Genomic DNA, 24,553 nt, shown 5'->3' with positions numbered 1-24,553 from the left:
ACTCAATGTTTAGGTGTGGCATTTTTTTTAATTAATTGTAAAATTTGTGCATTAAGTGAGTTGATACACTGACAATTCTCCATGTATCTCTACAGTATAGAGGTTGACATTGTCATTAGATACAGTATCATGAGGGGTTTAATTTGAAACTGGCAGTCAGTCAGACATTTTCAGTAAAGGAATTTTGCCAGTTGTCCATTTTGAATGTACAAATGATATATGTGTCATTACAAACCAATGAATATAATTCTGAAAAATAATTCCTTTTGACAAAAATGGAGATAACTAAATCATAAAAATCTAAATCACTGTTTTAATCAGTGACTAAGGTTCATCAAATGACAGCTAACTTCTGAAATAGCACTGACAGGATTGGTTGACTTCTACAAATCAGCCATATTGGATTATGTCTCTGACACAAAACACAACATGCACTACTTTACTGCCAGTGTTTTGATTTATGAAGCCATAATGAAATGAATGTGGAAAGACTTGAAGGATGATATGGCCACATGATTTGATGTAAAGCCAAGTAAATTAAAACTCACAACTTTCAGGAAAACACTGATATTGAATCAACAAAACAAGATGAATTATAAATGAAAAGATACAGCAAAATAAAGTACATCTTGAAAAAGATATAAATCAGTTACTATCAGCGTTTGGAGTACTTAAAACTTCTCTGTAAAGATAATACCCAGTTCAATTGAAATAATGAACTTCATCAGTCAAGGAAAATAAAAAGTAAAATTTCTCAGATACAGCTATCTTGTTTTCCAAAGATGTTTTCCAGGTAATACTGATGAGCTTTTATACTGTTTCCACAGTATTTGAATTGAGTCTATGCATCAAAAAGTAGTTTTGGAATACATGCTTTAAACTCAAAGAATGCATTTTAAAAATAAAGTCAGAAACATTACCATCACCCTTTTGAAAATTTTCAGCTATGAAGTACAAGACGTACAAATGTCTATGTCTTTTCTGCCTCATGGGAAAAATTGTTTTACACAAAGTAAGATGGGTAAATCAAACTGCAGCGTAAGTATGATTCTGTACACATTTTACGTAGTCTGCAATGAAGAGAAAGCTTCAGGTTTGAAACCTTGGCACTCTATAATACCAATGCCACTGTCATGTATTGTGAGTGTTTGCTGAAACCTGAGTGCAGGAATTATTGTGCCTTGGGGAAAGATATTTTGACAATCAACGTTTTACAGTACTATACTTTACTGGTCAGCTTTTATGTATTCATTTAGAAGCCTGCAGTGTAAGTTAAGTTACAACCATCTCATTTTGCTGAAAATTAAACATTTAATGTTCCCCCATTCAGTTGGCACAAAGTATAATGGCAATTTTGAATTCAAATATCAATAAATGTCAGGTGGCCCCTGATTTTTATTCTTCGTTACATATGAGCAGAATTGGTCAGAGTTCCCTCAAGGAAAGTTACCAAAGGTTAAAAACTGTCTGTTCCAAGATTTGTCTCACCGCATCTGAAAAGTAAATGGATGTTTCCTTCACAATAACAGAATTGTTGATGATTTTTTTGAATCCTACTGAGACTTAACTGAATTTATCCCTCTCAGTATAACATACATTTTGACCTAAGGACAGCGCCCTCAGTGTCAAATATCAATAAAATAATGCCAAGCAGCCTTCATGTACAACATTGCAACATACACTTATTTTGACAGCTGTAAATATAACTTTTCTAAATACATGTATCCGTAAAGTTGCCTTAATTTGATTCATAAAACTAATTATCTTCAGCAGTACATTTGATTGAGCACTTTGTACATATGGCAAGAAATTACTTGTACAAATGTTATCTAACAAATGGTATCATGTGCTGTTATCATTCCAGGGACAGTGGCTATAACACTTTGTTCTAAAAACTAGTACATTTCCCTATTAAGTATACGCCTTGCCAAAAGAATGCACTGTTCACAATATACATTGTTATTGTTGACAAATCGATTCTAGACTTCAATTTACTTGTCAATGATAAAACTGGACAATACTTACACATACAGTATATAATAACTGGCTGAACCAAGGACAATAAAATATCATTTCAGGAGTTGAATAAGAAACTGTATTTATCAGACAGAACAAAAATAAAATACAATGCATGGAAAAATTCCAGTAATGTAATGCCGGTATTGATGGGTCAAGCTAGATTAAAAACTTTCACCAAAAGAGAAACAAACAGAGGTAGACTCATCAACAGTGGATGATATTTTTATCATTTCATTTTTACCGAGGAGAAATTAGCAGATATTGCACAAACTGAAAGAGTTTCTGATTAATGCACTGCTTCTCCTCTTTGTTCTCAGTGTACCAATTAAAAAATTTGAAATTCATGATTTTTTTTGTACAAGATAACACCTATGCTAATTTAAAAAGAAATATTCACCCCTAGTTTACATCAAGCACAACACACAGTACTGTTGAAGTTCAAATAAAATAAGTTTTACAACACAAAAATATCAACTATACAACATAGAAATGCCCCTATACTGTACAATTGAGGAATCTTGAAAGATAAGATATATCCTAAAATTGCAAAGCATCTTGAGAAATAAAGTACATCACAAAATTAAGTCTGACTGCAGTACAACCAAAAGCTGCACTCAAATATATTCTTTAAAGCATAGACACTGCAAAGGAGACTGGACAGTAAATTGAAGGTTCACATTGATTTATTAAGAAGATTTCACGAGTTCATTATCAAAAGCGCTTTGGCAACACAGAGTACAAATCATAAACAAAATATGCAAATTATATTCATCACTTAAAAATGGAAATTTTGAAAATTTTGAAAATGAATTACAGAAGTTTCTTCACTGATAACACTGATTGGGTTTGGTACTTTACATATTTTAAAAATTTCATTTCTGTACTGACAGTACAATTTCCATTTTTTTCTAAAAATGTACTGATAAAAAATTATTCACAGTCAATATTAATAACACAAATACAATTTCAATAAAGAAAAGATCAAGATTTCATCGTGCATCTATAAATATTTTCAATCTTTTTAAGAAGGATGTGTGCCTAAATTTCAGAGTGATTATATTCATGGGAACCACAGCGCCATCTTTTGGCAGTATTTTTTGTCTCTTTTGTTTTGTTTTTGTGGCATGTGATGCATTACAGTGACGAATGACGGACACCCAGTTGTTGGTTGTCTGAAATCTATTTTCAGTCTGTTTATACATGTTCAATGTTTAAAACCACTTAAATTGCCAATATTACTGTACATAATAATCTTTACGGCCCTGATACGGCTTTTGCAGCCCGAGGTCGTACGGCAGAATGGCCTGAGCGTGCGAGGGCCTGTACGCCATACGACCAAGGGCCGCAAAAGCCGTATCAGGGCCGTAAAGGTTTTATCATATACCTTATGAAATGATAAATATATAGTTTACATAATATTCAACATTGTTTAGGAGATAAAAATGCGTGTGATATCAAAGATTCATCGCCATTTGTGTAAGTTTTTCAGAAATACGATGACCGCTTCCCGTCGCGGATTGACATACATAATGACGTCATTTGTTTACCTGCAGAATTCTAGAAAGCGCAAAGCAACATCCGTACTGTACATGACCAACAGGGATCAAGGCTGAAATAGAGGTGTATGGAGGACAAAAGCATGTTGTCAGTTTCTGGTAATTTTTACTGAACAGGCATGCACTTAGTATAAACAGGATTTCACTAGAATTTAGAAATAAAAGCCGATGTCACCTGCACGGCCCCACTGTCACCACGCGCAACTACGATCTGAGTGAGCAGACGTTTTCCTAATCTCGCGCTGGCTTTGTGTACAAATGGAACGTTTGCAGATAGCAACGCGCGTAGTAACCAGAATCGAAATAGTTCAGAAATGCACGCGATTGCCCATATTTGGGCACCGGGCCGGGGCGTGATACGTAAAAAAAATGCATGGATCTGAGGGCGCTTTCTCCCATAGCTTTACACAGGCACGTGAATGTAGGTATATGATAAAAGACATCACACTATTGAAATTTTTTCATATCATCATTCCATACATGAGGAAAACAGGTTTCTGACAATCAGTGAACCAGTAAATTTGTACAGACAGGACAAGATAATTTATATGTACAATGAAACCACATTGAGCAAAAAAAAAAATAATGTCAACAGATGGCAAACTTGTCCCTTTCATGTTTTCAGACAGTGTTTTGCTACCTGGGTAGCGAGGTATATGAACAACAGAATTTTTATCAAATAGCCATTTTCATGACCACTATACGACTTTACATTCTGGTACTGCCATTGGCATGAAATCAGTAGTAAATATCAACAATCTTCACTGAATTCTGATATGAATCACTACAGCACTGTAAACATACCCCTTGGCAAAGATTAGCATTTACAATACAACCAAATAATTATTTTCAAGTACTGCACAATGCTTTTGCCAAGGTTTGAGAAGGTAGGTAAATGGTGTAGGAATCACCGTACCATTTCTGATGTCCTCTGATAGAATAGCATTGATGTAACAGGGGAAACATCAGTGACATGACTTGGGAACCCTGTAACATTTACCGAGGTAGTGGCCTTTATCCTTTGAGTGCTGTAATTTTTCCCACCAAAATTTTAGTGCAACATTTTACCAATTTTTATATTTTTTTAGTAATTACTTGGAAAATTTGGACCGAACGGATATCACATTTTATCTGCTACAGTTTTTTATCAAAATTTTGCAAAAATCTGAAAAAAATTGACTGGGGTATATTTTATAAGGCAAGAAAAATTGACTTGGCGCTCAGAGGGTTAAGAAAAACACCGCCACATAGAAGTACCAAGATGTAAAATCACTTAGCAGTCAGTGGATGTCAGTTGTGACATCCTCATAGGTACCAGAGAAGTGGTTCCAACAAACCAACAATACGGATAGTTTTTCAATCGGATTCGAACCCACAACATACGGCATCAGTCAACCAACAAACCAGACAAGTGTTGGTGCACAGCAAATCATTATCCATCACACGACATGCAGACGACACTGAACAATGACAAGCCATGGGAATAATTTCATCCACAGTATCAGGAGGGTTTCCCATTTCATGGTTCTTGACAGATAAAATACAACTGTATTTCATTCTAAAAGTTTTTGGTGAGTTGATTATCTGTGTGATTCTGGTCTCTTCAGCAGAGCCTGAAAGACAGAAAATGAAATAAAATGCAGTTTAATAGTGAAAATAAAGTGAAAATCAATCTTATAATAATCACAGTATCATTACCAGACAACTACTGCAATCTTCATCATCTTTTATTTCTACTACTACATATCAATCATAATCTATAAACTGGCAAAAATACCAGACAACAAAACACCTCTAATTTAACATCAAAATTCCGGTGAGCAGCAGGCTTTCATCTGGTCCTACTCTTGTCAATGGTGTTGCCAGGCTTTGTTCACAAGTAAATGGGGGTTGGCAAGGTTACAAGGTTTGACCTACCTTGTATTTCATTGGTTGTTCATCTGCCTTCAGTATGACATTGACCAATGAGAATATCCTGAGTGTTTGATTGGTCTCTTCAGGGTTGTCTTCATCTGCTTTCCAGATGATGGTCAGAGCTGGGTTGCTGTGGTTCTTGTGGAATATATGCTCTCTCAGAGGTAATGCCTGGAATAATGTCGCAAAACATGTAAGTTGATATGGGCACTGCATAGGGGTATCAACATCTATATGTGAGTTTCATAGTGCTCTCCAAGCAAACATTTGGCAATTACAACTTCAATGTCGCAAACTTCAAAAATAAATAACTTATGAGTAATTGACAAACTTTGTCTATTTTAGACAAGCATGCTGGGTACTGAGTTAATGACAAAGAGAAAATGTTTAATTTGAAAGTAAACTGATGTCTTTCATGATTAATTGTCATATCTGTGTTTCGCGAGTTCGTGTGACCCATGAGCCTCGCCATGTTCGAAATCAGAATGGCGAAAAAAAATTGATCCTAATTCGCCACAGTGGCGAAAGTGATTTTTGTTGAAAAATATCGCAAAATAAGAAAACACGTGGGTTTTTTTAGTCTGATCTTGCACTTCTCTTCTCCTCTTTCGGCGATTCGCGAAAAACTATATCTACTTCCGTATTGTTCTCTCTGACGTACGTAATTTCAATCGAGCCAAGTCTCGCGAGAGATTTGACTCAATTTGTATAGTGAAAAGCATGCAGTAAATGACTATCGCGAGAATTGAAAATTTAGACGGACGCAATCGAGCCCTAGTCTCAGGATAAATTTGACGTCATTTTGTCTAGTGTACAGCAAACAAAGCAAACACTCGCAAGAATTGAAACTTTTGCTACAGCAGACATACGCATTTTCATCGCGGGTCACAACCTTTGGTGTTGAAATTTATTTGCATGGCGGTCCTTCCGTGTTGCTCATTTTAATCGCGGTCTTATTTTATTGTTGTCGAGTTGCATCACGGTCCTCATGGTCCCGTATTGATGTTCATTTAAATCGCCATTCCACCAACGACGCGTTCCGTGTTGCTGTCAATTTGCATCGCAGTCTCGACGTTCCGCGTTGTTGTTCATTAGAGAGGTTTAATCTATATTCTGACTTCTGAGACTGAAGGCACACAGTGGCGTACGCGTATCCGTGCTCAGTTGTGAATTTTTTGGTTTAGTTGCGCGTTCCTGATGATTTTGCAGCATTTTTTTTTCAGAAACATACGAAATTCGTCTAAGTTTTAAGAAACAATTAATTTCTCTACGCGAAGACTATTCAAGCTCGTTGTATCCTCGCATTAAATTTACCGATTTTCTGTAATACAGTTATTTATGTGGTTTAGGGAAATCTTTGTGACAGCTTCAGATAAATTTTGAATTAGACGACAACATTTCATTTATGTCTGGAAATCATAGCACGTACGTCTTGTACCAGTGAACTCTACGGAATTTTCTGATATCAAAGATGTTTGCTAATTTACAATGATACTTAACAAGATTTCCTGTCTAAATTCCTGGAATTCATCAAGAAAATCTAAAAATTACTACACGTAATTATGACTACGTGTAGAAGTGTCGTTTGATGACGTTCCGAACATCTGTGCCACATTATGCGAAGTCTTGTTATGACGTGAAAAAGACGCTACGCATACTGATGGAACGTAACATGTAAGTGTAACCAAACTTCTATTTTAATCGCAGTCCGAACATTCAGTGTTGCTTTCATGCTGTTGATTTGCATCGCGGACTCAACCTTCAGTGTTGCTGTCGAATTGCATCGCGGTCCAGAATCATGCAATTTTTGAGTGTTAACAATGAAGACAATTGGATACAAGGTTGATGTGTTGATAGTTTATTCTTGTGCATGCAACCGACACTGGAGATAATAGCATAGAAAGCTTTGTTTTCGTAATAATGTGTGGCTAATAAAATTTGTCTGTGGCTAATAAAAATTTGAAAATATTCGCCACAGTGGATAACAGCTTTCCAAACCCAGCGCTAACACAGCATATGCAGGGTGCTTTTCCTGTACATATCCTAGCCATGCAATGGGTGGTCAATGTATAAAACAGAAGTTATCAATGATAGCCATTTATGTCAGAACAGTGTGAATGATACAGGGTACTGTGCTCTAACGACTGAAAGGACTGTCATACATGTAATCATTTGCATGCATTGAACATAAATGAAAATGTACAAAATCAAACTGTTAGTGCAAACAGGTGCTATTTCAGTCTCTGTAAGTTTTTCCGTACTTTGCAATCACAAGGACCATACCCTTCAGTATGTTGCAGCACATTGGAATTGTATGCATTCAGTAATTCTGACACTCTGACACATTCTCAGCATCAATATTAAACTGGTTCATTCACTATTGTCTACTTACATTGCAGTAGACTCTCTTGATGACTCCAAACTTGAGTACCAACACATCAACACTGTGATCTAAAACACCAAGAACCATACCATCCTCCTCGACTGGTCCACATTCCTGTCATGATAAATACAAGTTTGATTATTAGCTATTTCCTGTTTCTCCCGTAAATCCCTTGAAATTTACTGAAGAGACACTGGTGAAGACTCATTATAATGAGTGGTATCTTTTCTGCCCAAACAAGAATACAATAGACCGAATACTAGGTACAAGGAAAGGGCATGTACGTATCATACGGATCTAATACTATGATCTCTACTTCTGCACACAGGGCTGCACTGATGGAAAAGCTTTTTCTCCTTCTCTTTGATACTGCAGAGGCTGATACAAATATTTAATGAAAATCTTGCATGTAAACAGTCGACTGCCATTAACTGTACAGTAACAAGGGAAGTATTGTATGTCATGTCCACTCAGTGAGCACAAAATACATGATACACTGGAATCTGAAGAGACAAATTTATGTGACTGTCATATATTATTTCATAATTTAACTGGTACTAGTGCCATTCACAAATTTACCTTGAAGAAACAGAATACAGCAGTCGGTGGAAATCCCAACTCCTCCTACCTCAGGCTCATGTAAGGGAATTGGAAATGAGTGTTGTGAAATTTTGTCAAATACCGCACCCCCCCCCTGGGACAAGACAACAAAGACTATTCTCACAAAAATACATTTCCCCATCAAAATACCATGGATGTTTGAAACCATGGGGAAAGAATCTAGGATGCAAAATGACGTAATTGACCAACCCCCTCAGGCTCATTTTCATGGTAAACCCTGTCTTATTCCGCTATTCATCCCTAATTGTAGAAGCTAGCCCACCCCAACCAGGGGGATATCCCTGACTGCCGTATAATCATATCACTCCCATAAGGATTTCATAATCAGCACTGGAGTTGTTTATCACTTTACCTTGATGAAGATGGCAAAGAAAAGCTCCACACTCAAATCTTGTACTCTCTTTGCTGCAGTCTTTCTGTCATTGCAATGCCCAGCCTGTGCCTGGATTGACACTTTATCTGCTAGTACGCTAGGACCACACTCTGAATGAAAATATCAACAAATAAAGCAGATTTGCTTTACATTTCCCTGCTGTCACTGCTATTTGTTGTAATTCAACTGATTTCAATACAAGACAATATCATGAAATTTAAAACTGTAGTACATCACAATTTCATTTTGAAGTGGTGGTTGGACCAAGATACAGGCAACGGGGGTTTGGTTGGGTGTGTGAAAGACTTCAATGAGGAATGTTCCTACTGAAAGTTTTATCCGAGACAATATATATCATCTTGGTTTACAAAAACATATTTTATAGTCATATGTTATTTCATAAGACTTGTAATCCCAGTATACATTATGTTATCAACAATTGTCAAATATCATATGTTAAAACGTTAACTAGTTCAATTTCTCAGAGTGATGATTTTACAGAATTAAGATAGTGACTGAGAAAATGGGGATCAAAACGATTTTGGTGATAAGAGGTTTTGAGTTGATGGTGCATTTACCTCCCATTGGTATGTGTACTTACAACCTTAATCATCGATGGTAAAAATTGGGTTTCTATCAAAGTAAATTGGTTGAGGGTGCAGATTTGGATGGAATAACCATCAGAGTAAGTTTTCCTAGGATCTTGGTATTCGATACAAACTAGTCATGTAAAGGGTGACAAATCAGATGTATGTGTTAGGGTTGGTTCACTGTAAATTCTTGAATTTAAGGCAGTCTTTCAGACATTTTTCAGGAGTACTAGAGTTCCAATATACCATTTTACAGTATGTGTCACACAGTAAATACGTTATTTAGTTTTACTAATATCATGAAAATTGTTTCAAGCTCATTGATGTTTTGTGACAACATTAACAATTTTCATAGATTGTTGATGAGTAATCACTTTTCCGGGAGTTTCAAGAAATCAATTTTTCCAGCTAATGCTTATTCAAGGAGTCTTTAAGAAAAGCGAAGCTATCCCGGAATGTTAAAACCCTGATCCATACACATCAGCTTAGACTTACTCAGTGCCTCTCCTAGTAATCTGTGAACCACAACATCAGCATATCTTCTGATGGGAGATGTGAAGTGTGTGTAGAACGGTACATTCAAGGCATAGTGTCTGTAGTTTTCCTCATCATTGATAAAACTTGTACAGAAGTACTTGGCCATCTGTACAAAAGAGGAAAAATTTGATTAAGTACACTTTTCAAAAGTGAAAGACCAAACTTTCTTCAATGAAAATTTCAACCATTCTCTTACCAAAGCGAGAATAAAAATCTGGGGTTACTGTACAATGTCTGGAACTAGAGAATCAAATTACTTGACATTTACCAATATTTGAAATTCAAAATGGCCGCCATCCCTGTGTTTACAATTGGGGAGGGGGGGGGGGGAATGATAAAATTTTGATTTCTGGAAAAACTAAGACAGTGAAATGTTGTCTTATTCCCAGAGCTGAAAAAGACCCCCACAAGGGGTAGCCCAGGAAAGTACTGAAAAAAAAGAGTCCGAATATCTGGCTCCTTAAGCACCTACAATTTGAACTCCTGTATACTACTGAAAAGCAGTGTGCTTGTTACATTATCTTGTAATGACTAATACTTGGCAGAGCACAGTGACAGAGTGTACCTGGCCTTTCTTGGAAACCATTTATCTTTTTAAAAGTTGCATTTCTACATTTTCTCTATTAGGAAGGGAGTATGAGAAAATGAGAAACAAACATATAGCAATGGGAAGGACGGAGATCAACACCGTACCTGCATTGGCTTTGAACACAAATGAACCAGAATCTGACATCTACCCTTGGAATGTTCATCATCAGCGTAGTGTTGACGTAAGGAAGTCTGCAATTGAAATGAATCAACGCATCATAGGAAATTACAATGCACATTGAAACTGTCTGTCACATATGCTTTCCTGTAACAGAGTGCAACATTAGTCACAGAAAGAAATAATACTGAAAGAACATACAAGTCAACATTGATGAACTGTCTCTCTCAATGAGATTCAGAGCATCTTCTTTAATATTCTCAGTATTTTAACAATTCTCTGGTTTTCTGGTCTCTTATAATTATCATCTAATTTTCCTGTATGCATAAATCTGACATTCCAGTATTGAACCAGAGAAAGTCTGTCCTGTCTGTTATATGATATTGCTAAGAGGGTCTCATCTCAGAGAGTGGCATCATTGGTTATCTCTTTGCTGAATAAACCAGAAAAATATTGAATTATTTGCTTTTTGAAGATAATGGAAGCCAATTCTGTGATGAATATAACAAACCTGTAACTCTCCAGCAGTGTTTGCGTTGATTGGCATGCCAAGTTTTGAACACATGTTGACTACATCATCAATCATCTTGCTTTTAGGTGGTGGATGTCTCCTCAACAGCGCCCTCTCTGGTGAGGACCGGTAGATTCTGTGGGCCACAGCCATGTTTGCAAGAAGCATGAACTCTTCTACCAATCTGAAACAACAGAAAAGGAATCAGTTATTGTTTGACTGGCTATTTGAGGCTATTTGAGCGTAGAATGTCTCAATAAAAATGAATTGTAATTGACCAGATGTTCAAAATGTGATCAGATTTTGCTACTTATGGTGTTCCTCTTTCTGAATGAAAAATATTGAGGAAATACAAAGGAATTTTGATGACTCCCTCACCTGTTGCTGTCTCTTTGTTCATACACTGAGCATCCATTTGGAAGCCCTGAAACGCCCTCTATAGTGAAGGATAGTTTGGGTTGGTCAAGTCTGAGGGCGCCCTCTTCGAATCGCTGCTTTCTCAAGTTAACAGCAATCTGGAGAAGAGTGAAAAAAATGATTTAGAACTTTTAATGTCTAACAATATTAAAATGTCTTTCAGGATTGTTTTTTAGGTACAGGGGAAACTCTTCTTGCTTGTGCTAAAAAAAGCCATACAAATTGCATTTCATAATACTGACTGTTTCCAAGCAGAGCATTATATCTCCTAGGCTACTGCACATTCATTTTTTGGACAGGTTCAAGGTGGCCATTGGACAATTGCCAAAATCTATCTCCTGTTCTGTACATGTATGTGTACAGGCTTTCAGAAGTGTCCAGAATACTGTTCCATACTTGTGCTATAAATCACACAAAAGACTCCCCATCATGGATGAAATATGTACAATAATAAGGTTATTACTTAAATACTGCAAAGGATACATTCAGACATCAGTGCTGAGCATCACCCTCGGCTTTGCATTGGGCTATACACTACACTAATAAATGTCCTGGTGCATCCTTTATGATATCATTCTAATAACCTCCTAATCTTATCTCTTTCTATGACATAAATGAACTTTTATACAGTGAATGGAAGTCAAAAGATTAAATACAGACCTTATTGAGGTTAAGCACACACTTCACAATGTCTGAAACGCTGTGGTTTGACGTCACTGGCGGCAGTTCCTCCTGTGTCCAGACCCTAGTAGGATTTTCTATGATACCCTGGGCATGTTGGTAAGTCATCTTCACACATGAACAGATCACTGAACGTCCCATCCATTCATCTAAGATCTGATACATGAGATAATGCATAGTGTAAGATAAAAGTGACTGCATGCCATTGTATACGGTAATATCATGGTCCACAGATTGACTTGATATTCACAAGTTTTCCTACAAAATACATGGTGTGATACTATTTGTCATAGATAGTATTTTTGAAAGTGATGTCATAATTTAGCTATTATATACTATCCCCTGAACATTTTAAGGTAAAATGGGCCTAGGGGACAGATATTCGGACTCTAAATCTTTTACAATTCTTTTCTGATCTACAACTTATGGGAGGTCATTTTTATGCTCTTGGAGTAAAAAAGATTTTCGTCGTCTCAGATTTTCAAAAATTGCAAAGTTCATTTTTCCCTTTGAGTTGAGACGAGGATGGTGACCATTTTGAATTTCAAATATCGATAAATATTAGGTAATTTGTTTCTCGAGTAACAAATTATATATTGTTACCCTTGATTTGTATTCTTGATTTGGTAAGAGAACGGTTGAAAGTTTCATTGAGGAAACTCTGGGTGAAAGTGTAAGTCTTTTACTTTGAAGCGCTTACTACCTTAAAAGGTATAAGTTGAAAATTTAATAGCATACAATATCTTTTCTTGTAAATGATGGCTTTCACTCAAATCTACAAACATCCTCATTGATTGCACAAAAACTATTGTATCTGCACGCTTCCAAAGTTTTCATTACCTCTCCATGTTCCGTGATTTTCCAGATGACGGAGAATGTAAGTCTGTCTTCAGCAGGGTTCAAACTACACAGCTGTTCACACAGTAACCGTGGTAACATGGGAATCACCTGGCAACAAACAACAAAATGTAAAACATCATTAGACAAGTGATGGAATGTAACTTTGTTACAAGAATGGTCGATAGAGGAAAACATTTCTAGGTTGCTGTTTATTGGTATAATTTTATTAGCTTTTGGTAATGATAGAGGGAGATTTTAGCAAGTTACAAAAGAATGGAAATACAGTTACAGCCTTGTTTCTATCCTGATCATTCATCAAATAGGCCCTAGGGCAGCAGCTCAAAATCATGTCATGTAACTTTTTATATGTATTGTAATACCAATAATTCAATTGAATTGTTGAGTCTTTTTTTGAGCCATTAAATGTAAATATTTAATACAAATAGAAGTTCGACTGATCTTTTCTTTTGTCAAAAACCATGAGAGGTTATAAATATTAAAATGTACACAGCTGTTCTTGCTGAATGTACCAGTGCACAAGCTTTATATCATCAAATGTTGGTTTGATCCCATGATTCCAAATGTATGGAGAGTATTGTACAAGGGTTTGTATGCTTGTTTAGACTTGAAATTGTGGGCTAATGGGAACACAGAAACTGTAATAGAAGCTATTCTGAAGCTAACACTAGAGGAATGGAAGTTCCTTGGCATTGACCCGATAGACCCCTTTTTGATGTAGAAAGAGTCCACTAAAACAGTGAAAACAATTGGATTGAACCACATTGTTGCAAGCAAAGGGTTGACAATTCAAGTGTGTTAGCTTGCCTTCTGTACCAGGTAGACACTAGTGGCTCTGGCTGAAGCTACGCTGTCCAGCTCTGTGCCTTCTTCTAAGAAGTAACTGACATCAGCAATGTGGACTCCAACTTCATAGGTACCTTTGTAGGAATGAAAAAATCATAATCACTACATTTAATTCAAGGATTTAAGTAAATATCTGAAAGCCCCTGTTTGTGTTTTACGATGTGTGGTAAATAAATGAAGCTGTATGACAACTGTAAACTGCAACAAAATACAAGTACATAGCTACAAGGTTGCATGCATACTGTTATGTAGGTCATTTCCCCCACACTCATCATGACCTGAGTTCAATTAGTCTAGAACATTCTCAAGGTCACTGCCCTAATGACCTCACAACCTTGAATTCAATTAGTCATGTTTGGAATGTTCTGGAAAGTTGATTAGTTGTGTAAGAGAGATAATTTTAGAACAGTAATTAGCATGTCAATAAAAGTTCTAGATTGTTCTTATATGCCTTTATAAAAGGGACGTGCACAGCTTCCAGTCAGACTTTTGGGATCGTGTCTCTTGTGTGTTACTAAACTCCAGCAGTAGTCATTCTCAAGACTTTTCAAGACCTTCACTGCCAACGCTGGATTTATACTGTGGACTTTGTGCAGCTTCAAGCCTGCAAGCCAAAGGACTGTTCATTCATCCGACTGACTGTTACAACTCTGAGACTGGAGCTTTGCCGTCCCAGCTGAGATAAGTAGTCTGTACACTTTTAAAGCTTGTACTCTGTCCCTGACTTAGCAATTAGTTTTGTTTTCGTAATAAATTTTGTTTAAACGTAAACTGCTGAGTTCACCCTTTTGTTCGTTTTCTCTGCACGTAACAAAATTGGGGGCTTGTCCGGGATAATTTTGTTACGTGCAGAGAAAACGAACAAAAGGGTGAACTCAGCAGTTTACGTTTAAACAAAATTTATTACGAAAACAAAACTAATTGCTAAGTCAGGGACAGAGTACAAGCTTTAAAAGTGTACAGACTACTTATCTCAGCTGGGACGGCAAAGCTCCAGTCTCAGAGTTGTAACAGTCAGTCGGATGAATGAACAGTCCTTTGGCTTGCAGGCTTGAAGCTGCACAAAGTCCACAGTATAAATCCAGCGTTGCAGTGAAGGTCTTGAAAAGTCTTGAGAATGACTACTGCTGGAGTTTAGTAACACACAAGAGACACGATCCCAAAAGTCTGACTGGAAGCTGTGCACGTCCCTTTTATAAAGGCATATAAGAACAATCTAGAACTTTTATTGACATGCTAATTACTGTTCTAAATTATCTCTCTTACACAACTAATCAACTTTCCAGAACATTCCAAACATGACTAATTGAATTCAAGGTTGTGAGGTCATTAAGGGCAGTGACCTTGAGAATGTTCTAGACTAATTGAACTCAGGTCATGATGAGTGTGGGGGAAATGACCTACATAACAATACAAGCAGATAGTTGATTGGATGGATTGACGGATGCATGCATACATTATGTGTGAACATACACAAATATATGACTGTCAATCAATCCACATGTATCCATCTGTACCGACACATACATGTACCAACACTATTTTATCCAAACATACACTGAGAGAAAACAAAACACAGTAAATTCTGTAACTGTGCACAGTTCTGTGAGCAAAACAGATTCCCACTGGAGACAAAAATATAAACCATGATCTTACATATTGAAAAGAGTTTTACCTGTGTATTACAAACACCTAAATATTACCTACACTTTTGGCATTCTAATAGACAGCCTTATAGAAAGCTGTCACTGAATTTTAAACTATCTTTTGAAATGTTTTTGAAACACTCAAGATGGGTTTGAAACTCACCATCTGGAAGCAGCTGACAAGACAGTGCATCATCAAGATCTCTGGCAGTTGCTGGATCAATGGTAAATATACACTGTTGTCTGAGATCTCGTCTTTGAGACAATTCACTGTTAGGTATCTTCCAGGCTTGTCTGCACTGACATCTGGAAGACATCCCAATGCCTAGGTAAAAATAACAGAAAACATCAGCAATGCAACACAAATGCTCCTAACATTCATGATCAATCACACATGTTGCATGTAACAAACAAAAATATAAAAATATATCTACAAGAATGATATCATTGACAATATTTGTTTTACAATAATTAACACAACAGCTTTAAGCCCGAGGACATTGGCGCAACATATCACTCAACACAATAATAATCTTATCATTATACATCTAACATTTGTGACGAGGGCGTCAAATGAGCCAATATTGACCGTTTGAATGCAAGTCCAACAATCTTTACCTCTGATTTACAGTGCAAGTATGGAAGGCTATCTTTTACATGCTTCTAGCCTGTGAACTACACATACAGAGTGCGAGACATATTCTGGCAATTCTTCAATGGGTCCCTTGAAACTGTTCAACAGTGATCATGCCAATGCAGCCACAGAATGCACAGCATATGGGGGACCTGGGTGGGGATACCTGGAATGGTGAACGTTACAGATTGGGTGTTCCATAATATATGTTTTTTTTAGCCCATCCAAAATTCTATTATATTGTCTTGTATTATGTTTGCAGTATTTGCTTACTTTATCAGAGAATTCTGAGAAATCCACACCATTCTCAATAAGGAATCCCTCTGTCTCTGGCTCAATCTCACCGGCCTCACCAAGACTTTTATGTAAACACCTGTTTGGTGAAACAAAAATACAAACTATCATGAGCGCTTTTTTCTGTCGGTGAGGTTCCTACAAGCAGCAACACAGGGGCAGTTTATGGTAGTCAGAATATTTCAAAGTCTAAAAGTGTTTCAAAACTAAGATATAGCAAAAAATGAACACTGATTGTGGATTATACGATTGACCACAGTCTCTCCACTTAGTGAATTGACAAAAACAATTACGTTTAATACCTTCATTAAAAAAAAACAATTACACTCATGACAAGATGATTTCCTAAAAACAGAAAAAGTATTGGAATATTCAAGGTACTGTAGAGTAAATATAATTGATAACTGATCATTGTTCATGCTATTTGTCCTAGTTCTAAGAGACATATTCCTGAAGAGAATAAATGGAAAACATAACTATTTCAACAGATTTAAAATTTGACAGACAGCAGCTTGCAAAGTGTAAATTGGATAGCTACACATAATGGTAGAACAATTGGTGTACCACATGTCCCTGTAAAGTTTAACAAATACCTAGCCATTCTGTAGAAATTTCAATACTATACTGAGATCCCAAAGCAATCTCAATCAGTCCCAGATACATCACCTCATAAACTGTACCCAATCACCCCTATTTCCCTATATTTGGTTTTATCCAGTGAATAGGAAACAATTGGGCCAAACCAAATTTTGCTTGTCAAGGGGTAAATAAATTGTGTTGATATTTAGATTTATCTACTTTGGACAAAATTCAAATTACAAATGAACCAAAACACAAGTACACATGACATTTTCCTCACCCTAGAGCAAAGCTGGAATCTTTGGACCATTCAATAATCCTACCAACAAAGAGGACATTGGCAAAGTCACCAGGTCGATTTACAAAGCCTTCAGGACACTCTGTGAGAGGAACACGGATTCTTGGTAACCTGTGATCAATGGGTGCAAACAACGCATCTGTTGCATCCTGGGTAAAAAAGGTAGAACATCAAGAATAGGGAATACAGTTTGTATGGGTTGAGAAAGATTTCATAAACAAAGAAATCCAAACACTATAAGCATGTTCTATCAATCAAGAATGGTTGAATTTTGATCAACATATTGAACTTACACTGTGTAGTCCTTTTTGCTATGTTTACACCAAAAGAAGAAACTTTGATTGTTTCTAAGTCACTGTGTGTTCTAAGAGATCCAGTGTTGCAGCCAGGAATTTGAAACCAGGGGACACTGTGTCCCCTGCAGTTTAATTCTTGGGACATTCACATTGATAAACTTTTCACATTATAAGTGATTAAATACACCACACACCTTTTCTGTCAACATTTTAAGATGTCCAGTGGCAGCCCTTGAATGTTTCTTTTCAATAATGTACACCACTTTGCCTCTCTTTTGGTAAAATTTCTCAGGCACGTCTTTGATCTTGTCTGAACCACCATCACTTGAACTCTCACGTGGTTGCCCAGCAACCTCATTTACGAACAGTTGCCTAGCAACAGGTTCCATTGGTTCAGGCATCGCTGGTGGCTGACATTCACTGTTATTGACTTCACTTTCTGCACATGATGAATTCTGTTGGTCTCCATCCTGTTGTGATGTGTTGACTGGCTTTTGGTCACAGCTTTTGACATCAGAGCCAAGCCTTAATTTGGCTAGGTTTGCTTCAACAGAACTTTCCAATGCTTTGAAGTCTTCATATTCTTGTTGCATGACCTGTCAAATATGTACAGTATGTTTGACATGATCCATTAAGTTGCCACATGGGAGTCACATGGTTCCTACATGATATTCACATTATATTCAGATGACATCGCATGATATTCAAATGACATCCACAAGGTACTAGTATCAAAATCAAGTCAGATGAAGATGGGGAAACTGAAATAGTAAAACCACATTCATGTAGATACTTTATAGCTCAATTTAATTATGACCATACAAGATTCTATGCAGGGCTTTCCACTAGGGGATTTTAAGGGGTAGGCCACCCCTCTGAAATGCTTGCACTTGCCCATATTTATATTTGGGCAAAGTGTGCCTCAGTGTGATATGACAAATTATTACACAAATGTGAGAGCGTTTTTTCCCATAGCATTACACTGGAATGTACCGTAGCTCCAGATATATGATAATTTGTACGTCTGTGGAAGAAAAAGACCCTAGTAGACCATTTACTGGTATATTCCATATACACCAGCAGTATGAACACCTACATGGAAAACCAAACCTATTGACAAGTGTCATAATATGATGCATCTGATAAAAATGGCATGCTGATTGTTTATAACAGTGATGTCATTCATTTGTCTCTGTAAAGGGCCATAATATTTTTTGACACTTGAACTAGGGAGAACGTGAAATCAGCAGATCACAAAAACACTGCAATTGTGTAATAATATCTTTTTTGACTAACCTTCCATTCAGATTTTGGTAGTAACTGCACAGCCACAATATCTCCCTCCAATGCTCTGTTTCTGGCGTGTAAACCCTGGATATGTATGTCAGCATAACCACACTGTAAAAACCAGATGAAATACACTCTCATTGAAGACACAGTTATGGACTACATGTATCTTTGACCTCTATGAACATCATAATTCGATATCATAATTGACAATGATACAAACAAAAGCACGTGCACAGACATGCTCAGAACTATGTATATTTCCATATTTGTTTGTACACAGTGGTTGGTTTATATCCATCATGTGATTTCTTGGGAGTACGGAGTCTGAGAACACATCATGTCCTTTATCATTAGGAGTAGAACCAATGGCCAATTGGGTTCACGTATTAAGGCAGGTTTTCATCATATTTCCTACAGTAATGTCACCAGTACTCAGTTTGTGGTTAAAATTTATTCAAGTATAGGCCGGAGTTTTACTGACTCATTTAACAAAGTTTGTCAAAATAACAAATTATTTTTTTATAACAAGCTGTTATTTGCAACAAATTATTTTGTTACAATGAAAGGGTATTCTAATGTTTGTGACACCAGATCCTGAAAAAAGACAATTTTGAAGATCGGGCAGAAAATTTGTCACAGCATATTTTCCAAACTAAGTGGGGCATGGAAAATCACATTTCATCTCATTTATGTAAATAACTGCCAATTTACAAAGCTAAAACATGTTATCGTCTACTTTCTATGAGTAATTTATTCATCCAATATTTCATGAACCATATACGTTAATTTTCATTGAAACTATGGAATCAAGTCATTGAAATTGTCCACATTGTCAAAAGAGCATCCTTATTCCAAAAATGCATTGTATGTTGTGTGTGTGCATTAACTCATAGATAAAATTCTTTCATTGTGGATCACAGAACTTGCTACAATTGTTCTTGCCAACAAGAGAGCTATGATGGTCAAATGTTGACACAATGACTCTGGGAGAAATGACAAGCTTACTGGATCACTGATGAAGGAATCTTCAAAGCTTTTAGGATTGATTCTGACAGAACCTTGGATCAGCTCAGACCTCTTGAGACCTCTCTGGACATCTTCTTTGGACATGTAGTCCTCAAAAGGTTTAAACTGTGGAAATAGGGAAAAAAAGGCGGTGAAAATGAATCAAAATTAAAATTTGAAGAAGTTGCCAAATACTTGGTATACAGTATGTATATAAGTTATTGGATTTGTTATGAATATTAAATATTCGAGGCACTGTGTGACATTTAGTTTAAACAGTGTTAAAAATTTGAATTCAGAGCAAGGGGAACTTGGTATGTATCTTATAAATTATCCCTTTGGGAACAGAATAGTAATACAGCAACTTGATGCTAGAGATTCCTACCTGTTTCCGTGGTGTACTATTTCTACTTTGTTGTTTCTTTTTCTGTTTTCCAACTGAGTTACGATTTCCACTCTCTGGAGTGTTGACATGTCTTTGTCCGCTGTGATTTTGAAAGTGGGGTGATCCATTTTGATATGGGGAACCCATAGGTGGGCCCCTCCTGTCCTGCATATTGTACTGACTTCTTGGAGTATGCGGTGACCCATCATACTGGTTATGCTGATATCTAGGGTCGCGAGGTGATCCAATGCGCTGACCTTGAGGTGACCCATCATACTGATTATGCTGATACCTATGGCTGCGTGGTGACCCAATGCGTTGACCTTGAGGTGACCCATCATACTGATTATGTTGATACCTAGGGCCGCGTGGTGATCCAATGCGCTGACCTTGACCTTGTCCATTCATCCTTCCTGATCTGGGTCTTGCTCCCTGTCCTGACCTTTGACCTTGCATATGATTCTCTTGACCCTCATGCCTTGGACCTACATGGTTACTTGGTGTTTGCATGTTTTCACCGCTCTTGTTCTTTTTTCCTCTGCCCTGAAAAAGACATGTTTTCCTCAAGGTCAAGATTGACAAAAAATCACTGGATTCAGCATGCAAAAATCAAACTTACAGAACTGCTATGTAGGTTGTAAGCACAAACAAAATGACTACAAAGGTGCTTCATGGCAAAGCAGAAACAGCAACCTGAAAAAAAAAAAAATTAAAATATGTCTCACTTTTGAGACAAAACTGACCAAAAATATTTGAAACAGTATAATGACCAGGAAAACACAAACAGGCCACTTTACCCTGTACTTATTCCAACATATAACATCAATCATTGTGCTTCCCCTGGCCTTCCCTGACTGTTAGTAAATTTATGAATGTGGTTCAAACAAAATTATTGAACTCGCGTACAAAGCATATAGTGCACCTACCCCCATTTTCATCAAACATTTCTGGTACTCAATAATTTTAAGGGAATAAAACATGATGAACGTACGATTCATGATAGAAACTTGGGGAAATGGATAGTATCAGCGTACATGTGCGGTATACAACCCAGGGATCCTGAAACCTTTTGGCACATGCTCATTTTTGTTCCAACAAAGTAAACTTGACAATTGCACACCCAAGAACTGTGCTGTCAATCATCGGCTGACAACAGGGAAGGGAAAGAATAATTTTTGAAAGAGCAGATATGGCTATGACAGAGTATGTCAGAAACTTAACAGAAAATCATCATTTAAAATTGACAAATTAAAACATTCATAGATTTCTGAATATATATTCATTATGTTTTGTTAATTTTTCATTTTGTCTTCATAATTTATGACAGTTACAGGTAACAGCAGGGTCACAGAATCACTGACTGATGGGCTTTCATAGCCATTCCATTCTGTGCATCCATCCAGTACAAGTTGTGTAACAGTCTTGTACCATGCCCCTTGAACTTGAAGTCAATATTGCACCCTACCCTTCTTCTCCTCCTTTTGCCAGACCCTTCTGAGCCATGCTGTGTCTCTGTGGCAGCCCCACTCTGTGGTGTATTTATTTCATCTGGTGAGGCGTATTCTTCACCTTCAATGATCACATCAGGTTCATCATCACTTTTACAGTTGACGTTTCCTTCACTAGCCATTCTTCTTATTCTTTCTATATTTCCTGAAAAATACCAACACAATGATGACAAAAGAGTTGCAATAAAACATCACTACTACGAAATCTTTGAGGGGTGTAGCTGTGCTCAAAAGTAGATGAGAAAATGTTATTTGAGTTGGCAGTTGAACTGATGGAGGAGCAGAATGGTGAAGTTGATGAGAGTGTTCGCATTTGAGGGAAAAGTAGTCCAGGACCTATGGAAAGGCAAAATGGCCGGTAATTTTCTCCAGCCTCCAGCTCTCAATTTACATCCCTACAAAGACATCATAAACATATCATTTTATAAACATCAATGACAAGAAATGGCTGTCACGGTCATATGGCCACAGTCACTTGACTCGCGAGTTTAGCGGCCCCTCCATCACAGCTAGTGGATTTCAAAACCAAGCAAATGTACTTTCAAGAGGTATAGGGCCGGGACTAAAGTACAATATGAGTGCCCTTCTACGAGACATTGTACAGTATTCTGCCTGACCAAATACTACGTATAAAATATTACAAAACAGATGCATTTATATGACAGTATCTCACCAAAGCATCTAAATATCTCTTGTGGTTTGATATATTGTGATGGCAGCTGTATGCATTAGGAATGTAGGTAGTTCCTCTCTTTATCTTACAATGGACGTTTCAGTCTATCAAACCACTGGCAACTCTGGTTTGACACAGGAGGGCGTCTATCATGGACGTATATTTTTTACGTACATGATTATATAGTAATGCGAAACAGGACCCTCACCATGTATCGAACTAGCTCTGTGTGGCAGGGCTGTGTGTTACCGGCGCTATACGGCCTCCCACCACATATAACGCCGGTAACACACTGCCCTGCCATGCAGAGCTACAATGTAGCATCGAACCACAAGCAACAGTGTGTTCATTACAACACATGGATCATGGTGTTAAGTTGAGCATGTCGCTACAATCACACATAGAGGTGACAATTGCCTCAGTCGACTAGTAATATTACTTAAGCATAAAATATGTAATATTAATAAATATTAGTATATGGTACTACGGTCAACCCAAAAACAATTACAGTGAGTACATGTAGTGTGTGTCGCTTAGTCTAACCATGGAATCCATGGATGTAAAAACAAAATACATCCATGGTATATGGTCTAACGATAACCGGGGTTAAAACAGCACCTTTGTTTCATTGTACTATCAGCCGATTTATCACACAGCAGACTCAAAACATGGAGGTATTTTAATACCTCAATGCTCACCATGCTGCAGTATGTACCGTAGCTGGAGGTTATGTTGGTCGAACGGCATCTGACCCGATACACTACCCAGGCAAACCCCAGCTACGGCGCAGCAAGCTCAGCACTTACCGTCAAGTCAAGATCGCTCTTTCGCCTCTCTGATTTCTTAATTTACAGCTCTTTCCGGAGTGTTCGATCTAAGGTCTGTATTCCTAACACATAGGCATCATACAATGAATGATACAGGTCTTGCATAAGTGTCGTCGCGTCGCTTGCATTGCACAATAATAAGCGATTCTGATGTAAATTTTTCACTGACATAGTGACGGGATGACGGACTGACCTGCTGACTCAGGGATCATGTAAGCAGACATGAAAGGAAGAAAAAAGCTGACAAAGGCATGTATCATGTACTTACAAGTTCAATGAGTTGACTGTGTCACATCTATTCCACTCCAGGTATAAGAAAGTGGTCACACCAAGAAACAGCGATAGTTGGACATTCACATTTCCGCTTTATGAAGTTCTACATTCCGCCATTTTGTACCACGCATGCGCAAAATCCTCATGCGTTCGAAAACGGGAGCCGTACGAGAATGAGCAGATGAGAGAGAGGCGAACGCCGGCAGTAACACTGTGTGGTAACTCTCGCCGTAGACTGAACCTGGGCAATGGTGACTCTTGCCGTAGACTGAACCTGGGCAATGGTGACTCTCGCCGTAGACTGAACCTGGGCAATGGTGTCACTGTATATTTGGCATAGATTGTGAAACTATAGCCTATAAGGGTTTCCAGAGGGTTGTTCACATAAGCAGATTACAATGTGTAGGCCTAAGTATGATTTTATTAATCATAATCGTAATTTATCATAATCATAACTATCACAATATGGAGTTTCCAGACTGCATTTACACAAAGTAGACGACATTGTTGTAAAAAGTTTTAATATTCTATAAAATTCATATTAATAATTTATTAATATTCATAATCATTTGTTAACTTTAACTTTATTGACGTTATTCCCTCAAAGGTGAACATATAGTCAAGAAGAACTAATACTACAAAAATAAGAAAAAGATACTTATCAAAAATAATAAATATATATATATATATATATATATATATATATATATATATATATATATATATATATATAAGATATAACCTTATGCAGAATATGAAATGTTGGGTAATCTTAAAATATATCTGTTTCTTGGATAAATGTTGTGAGGTATATCATGCTATCTGTATTGCTC

General features: G+C 37.1%; 1 protein-coding gene across 1 annotated transcript; it reads right to left on the bottom strand.

Annotated features, from left to right (window-relative positions):
- Positions 1-4,933: 4,933 nt before the first annotated feature.
- Positions 4,934-23,611, bottom strand: LOC139137560 (DIS3-like exonuclease 2). Its single transcript, XM_070705729.1, is given in 21 exon segments — positions 4,934-5,188; positions 5,493-5,660; positions 7,882-7,986; positions 8,846-8,976; positions 9,952-10,099; positions 10,687-10,773; positions 11,211-11,394; positions 11,589-11,725; positions 12,288-12,464; positions 13,149-13,256; positions 13,974-14,086; positions 15,822-15,939; positions 15,942-15,983; positions 16,566-16,665; positions 17,446-17,612; positions 17,954-18,355; positions 19,056-19,157; positions 20,055-20,180; positions 20,440-20,982; positions 21,905-22,092; positions 23,427-23,611. Coding segments are annotated over 20 exon segments (3,156 nt in total). The 5' UTR covers positions 22,070-22,092; positions 23,427-23,611; the 3' UTR covers positions 4,934-5,155.
- Positions 23,612-24,553: the final 942 nt, after the last annotated feature.

The sequence above is a fragment of the Ptychodera flava genome, chromosome 7 (genome assembly GCF_041260155.1).
Source record: "Ptychodera flava strain L36383 chromosome 7, AS_Pfla_20210202, whole genome shotgun sequence".
Taxonomy (NCBI): Eukaryota; Metazoa; Hemichordata; class Enteropneusta; family Ptychoderidae; genus Ptychodera; species Ptychodera flava.
Note: the sequence above shows the minus strand (reverse complement) of the source record. Positions and strands in the feature narration are given on the sequence as shown.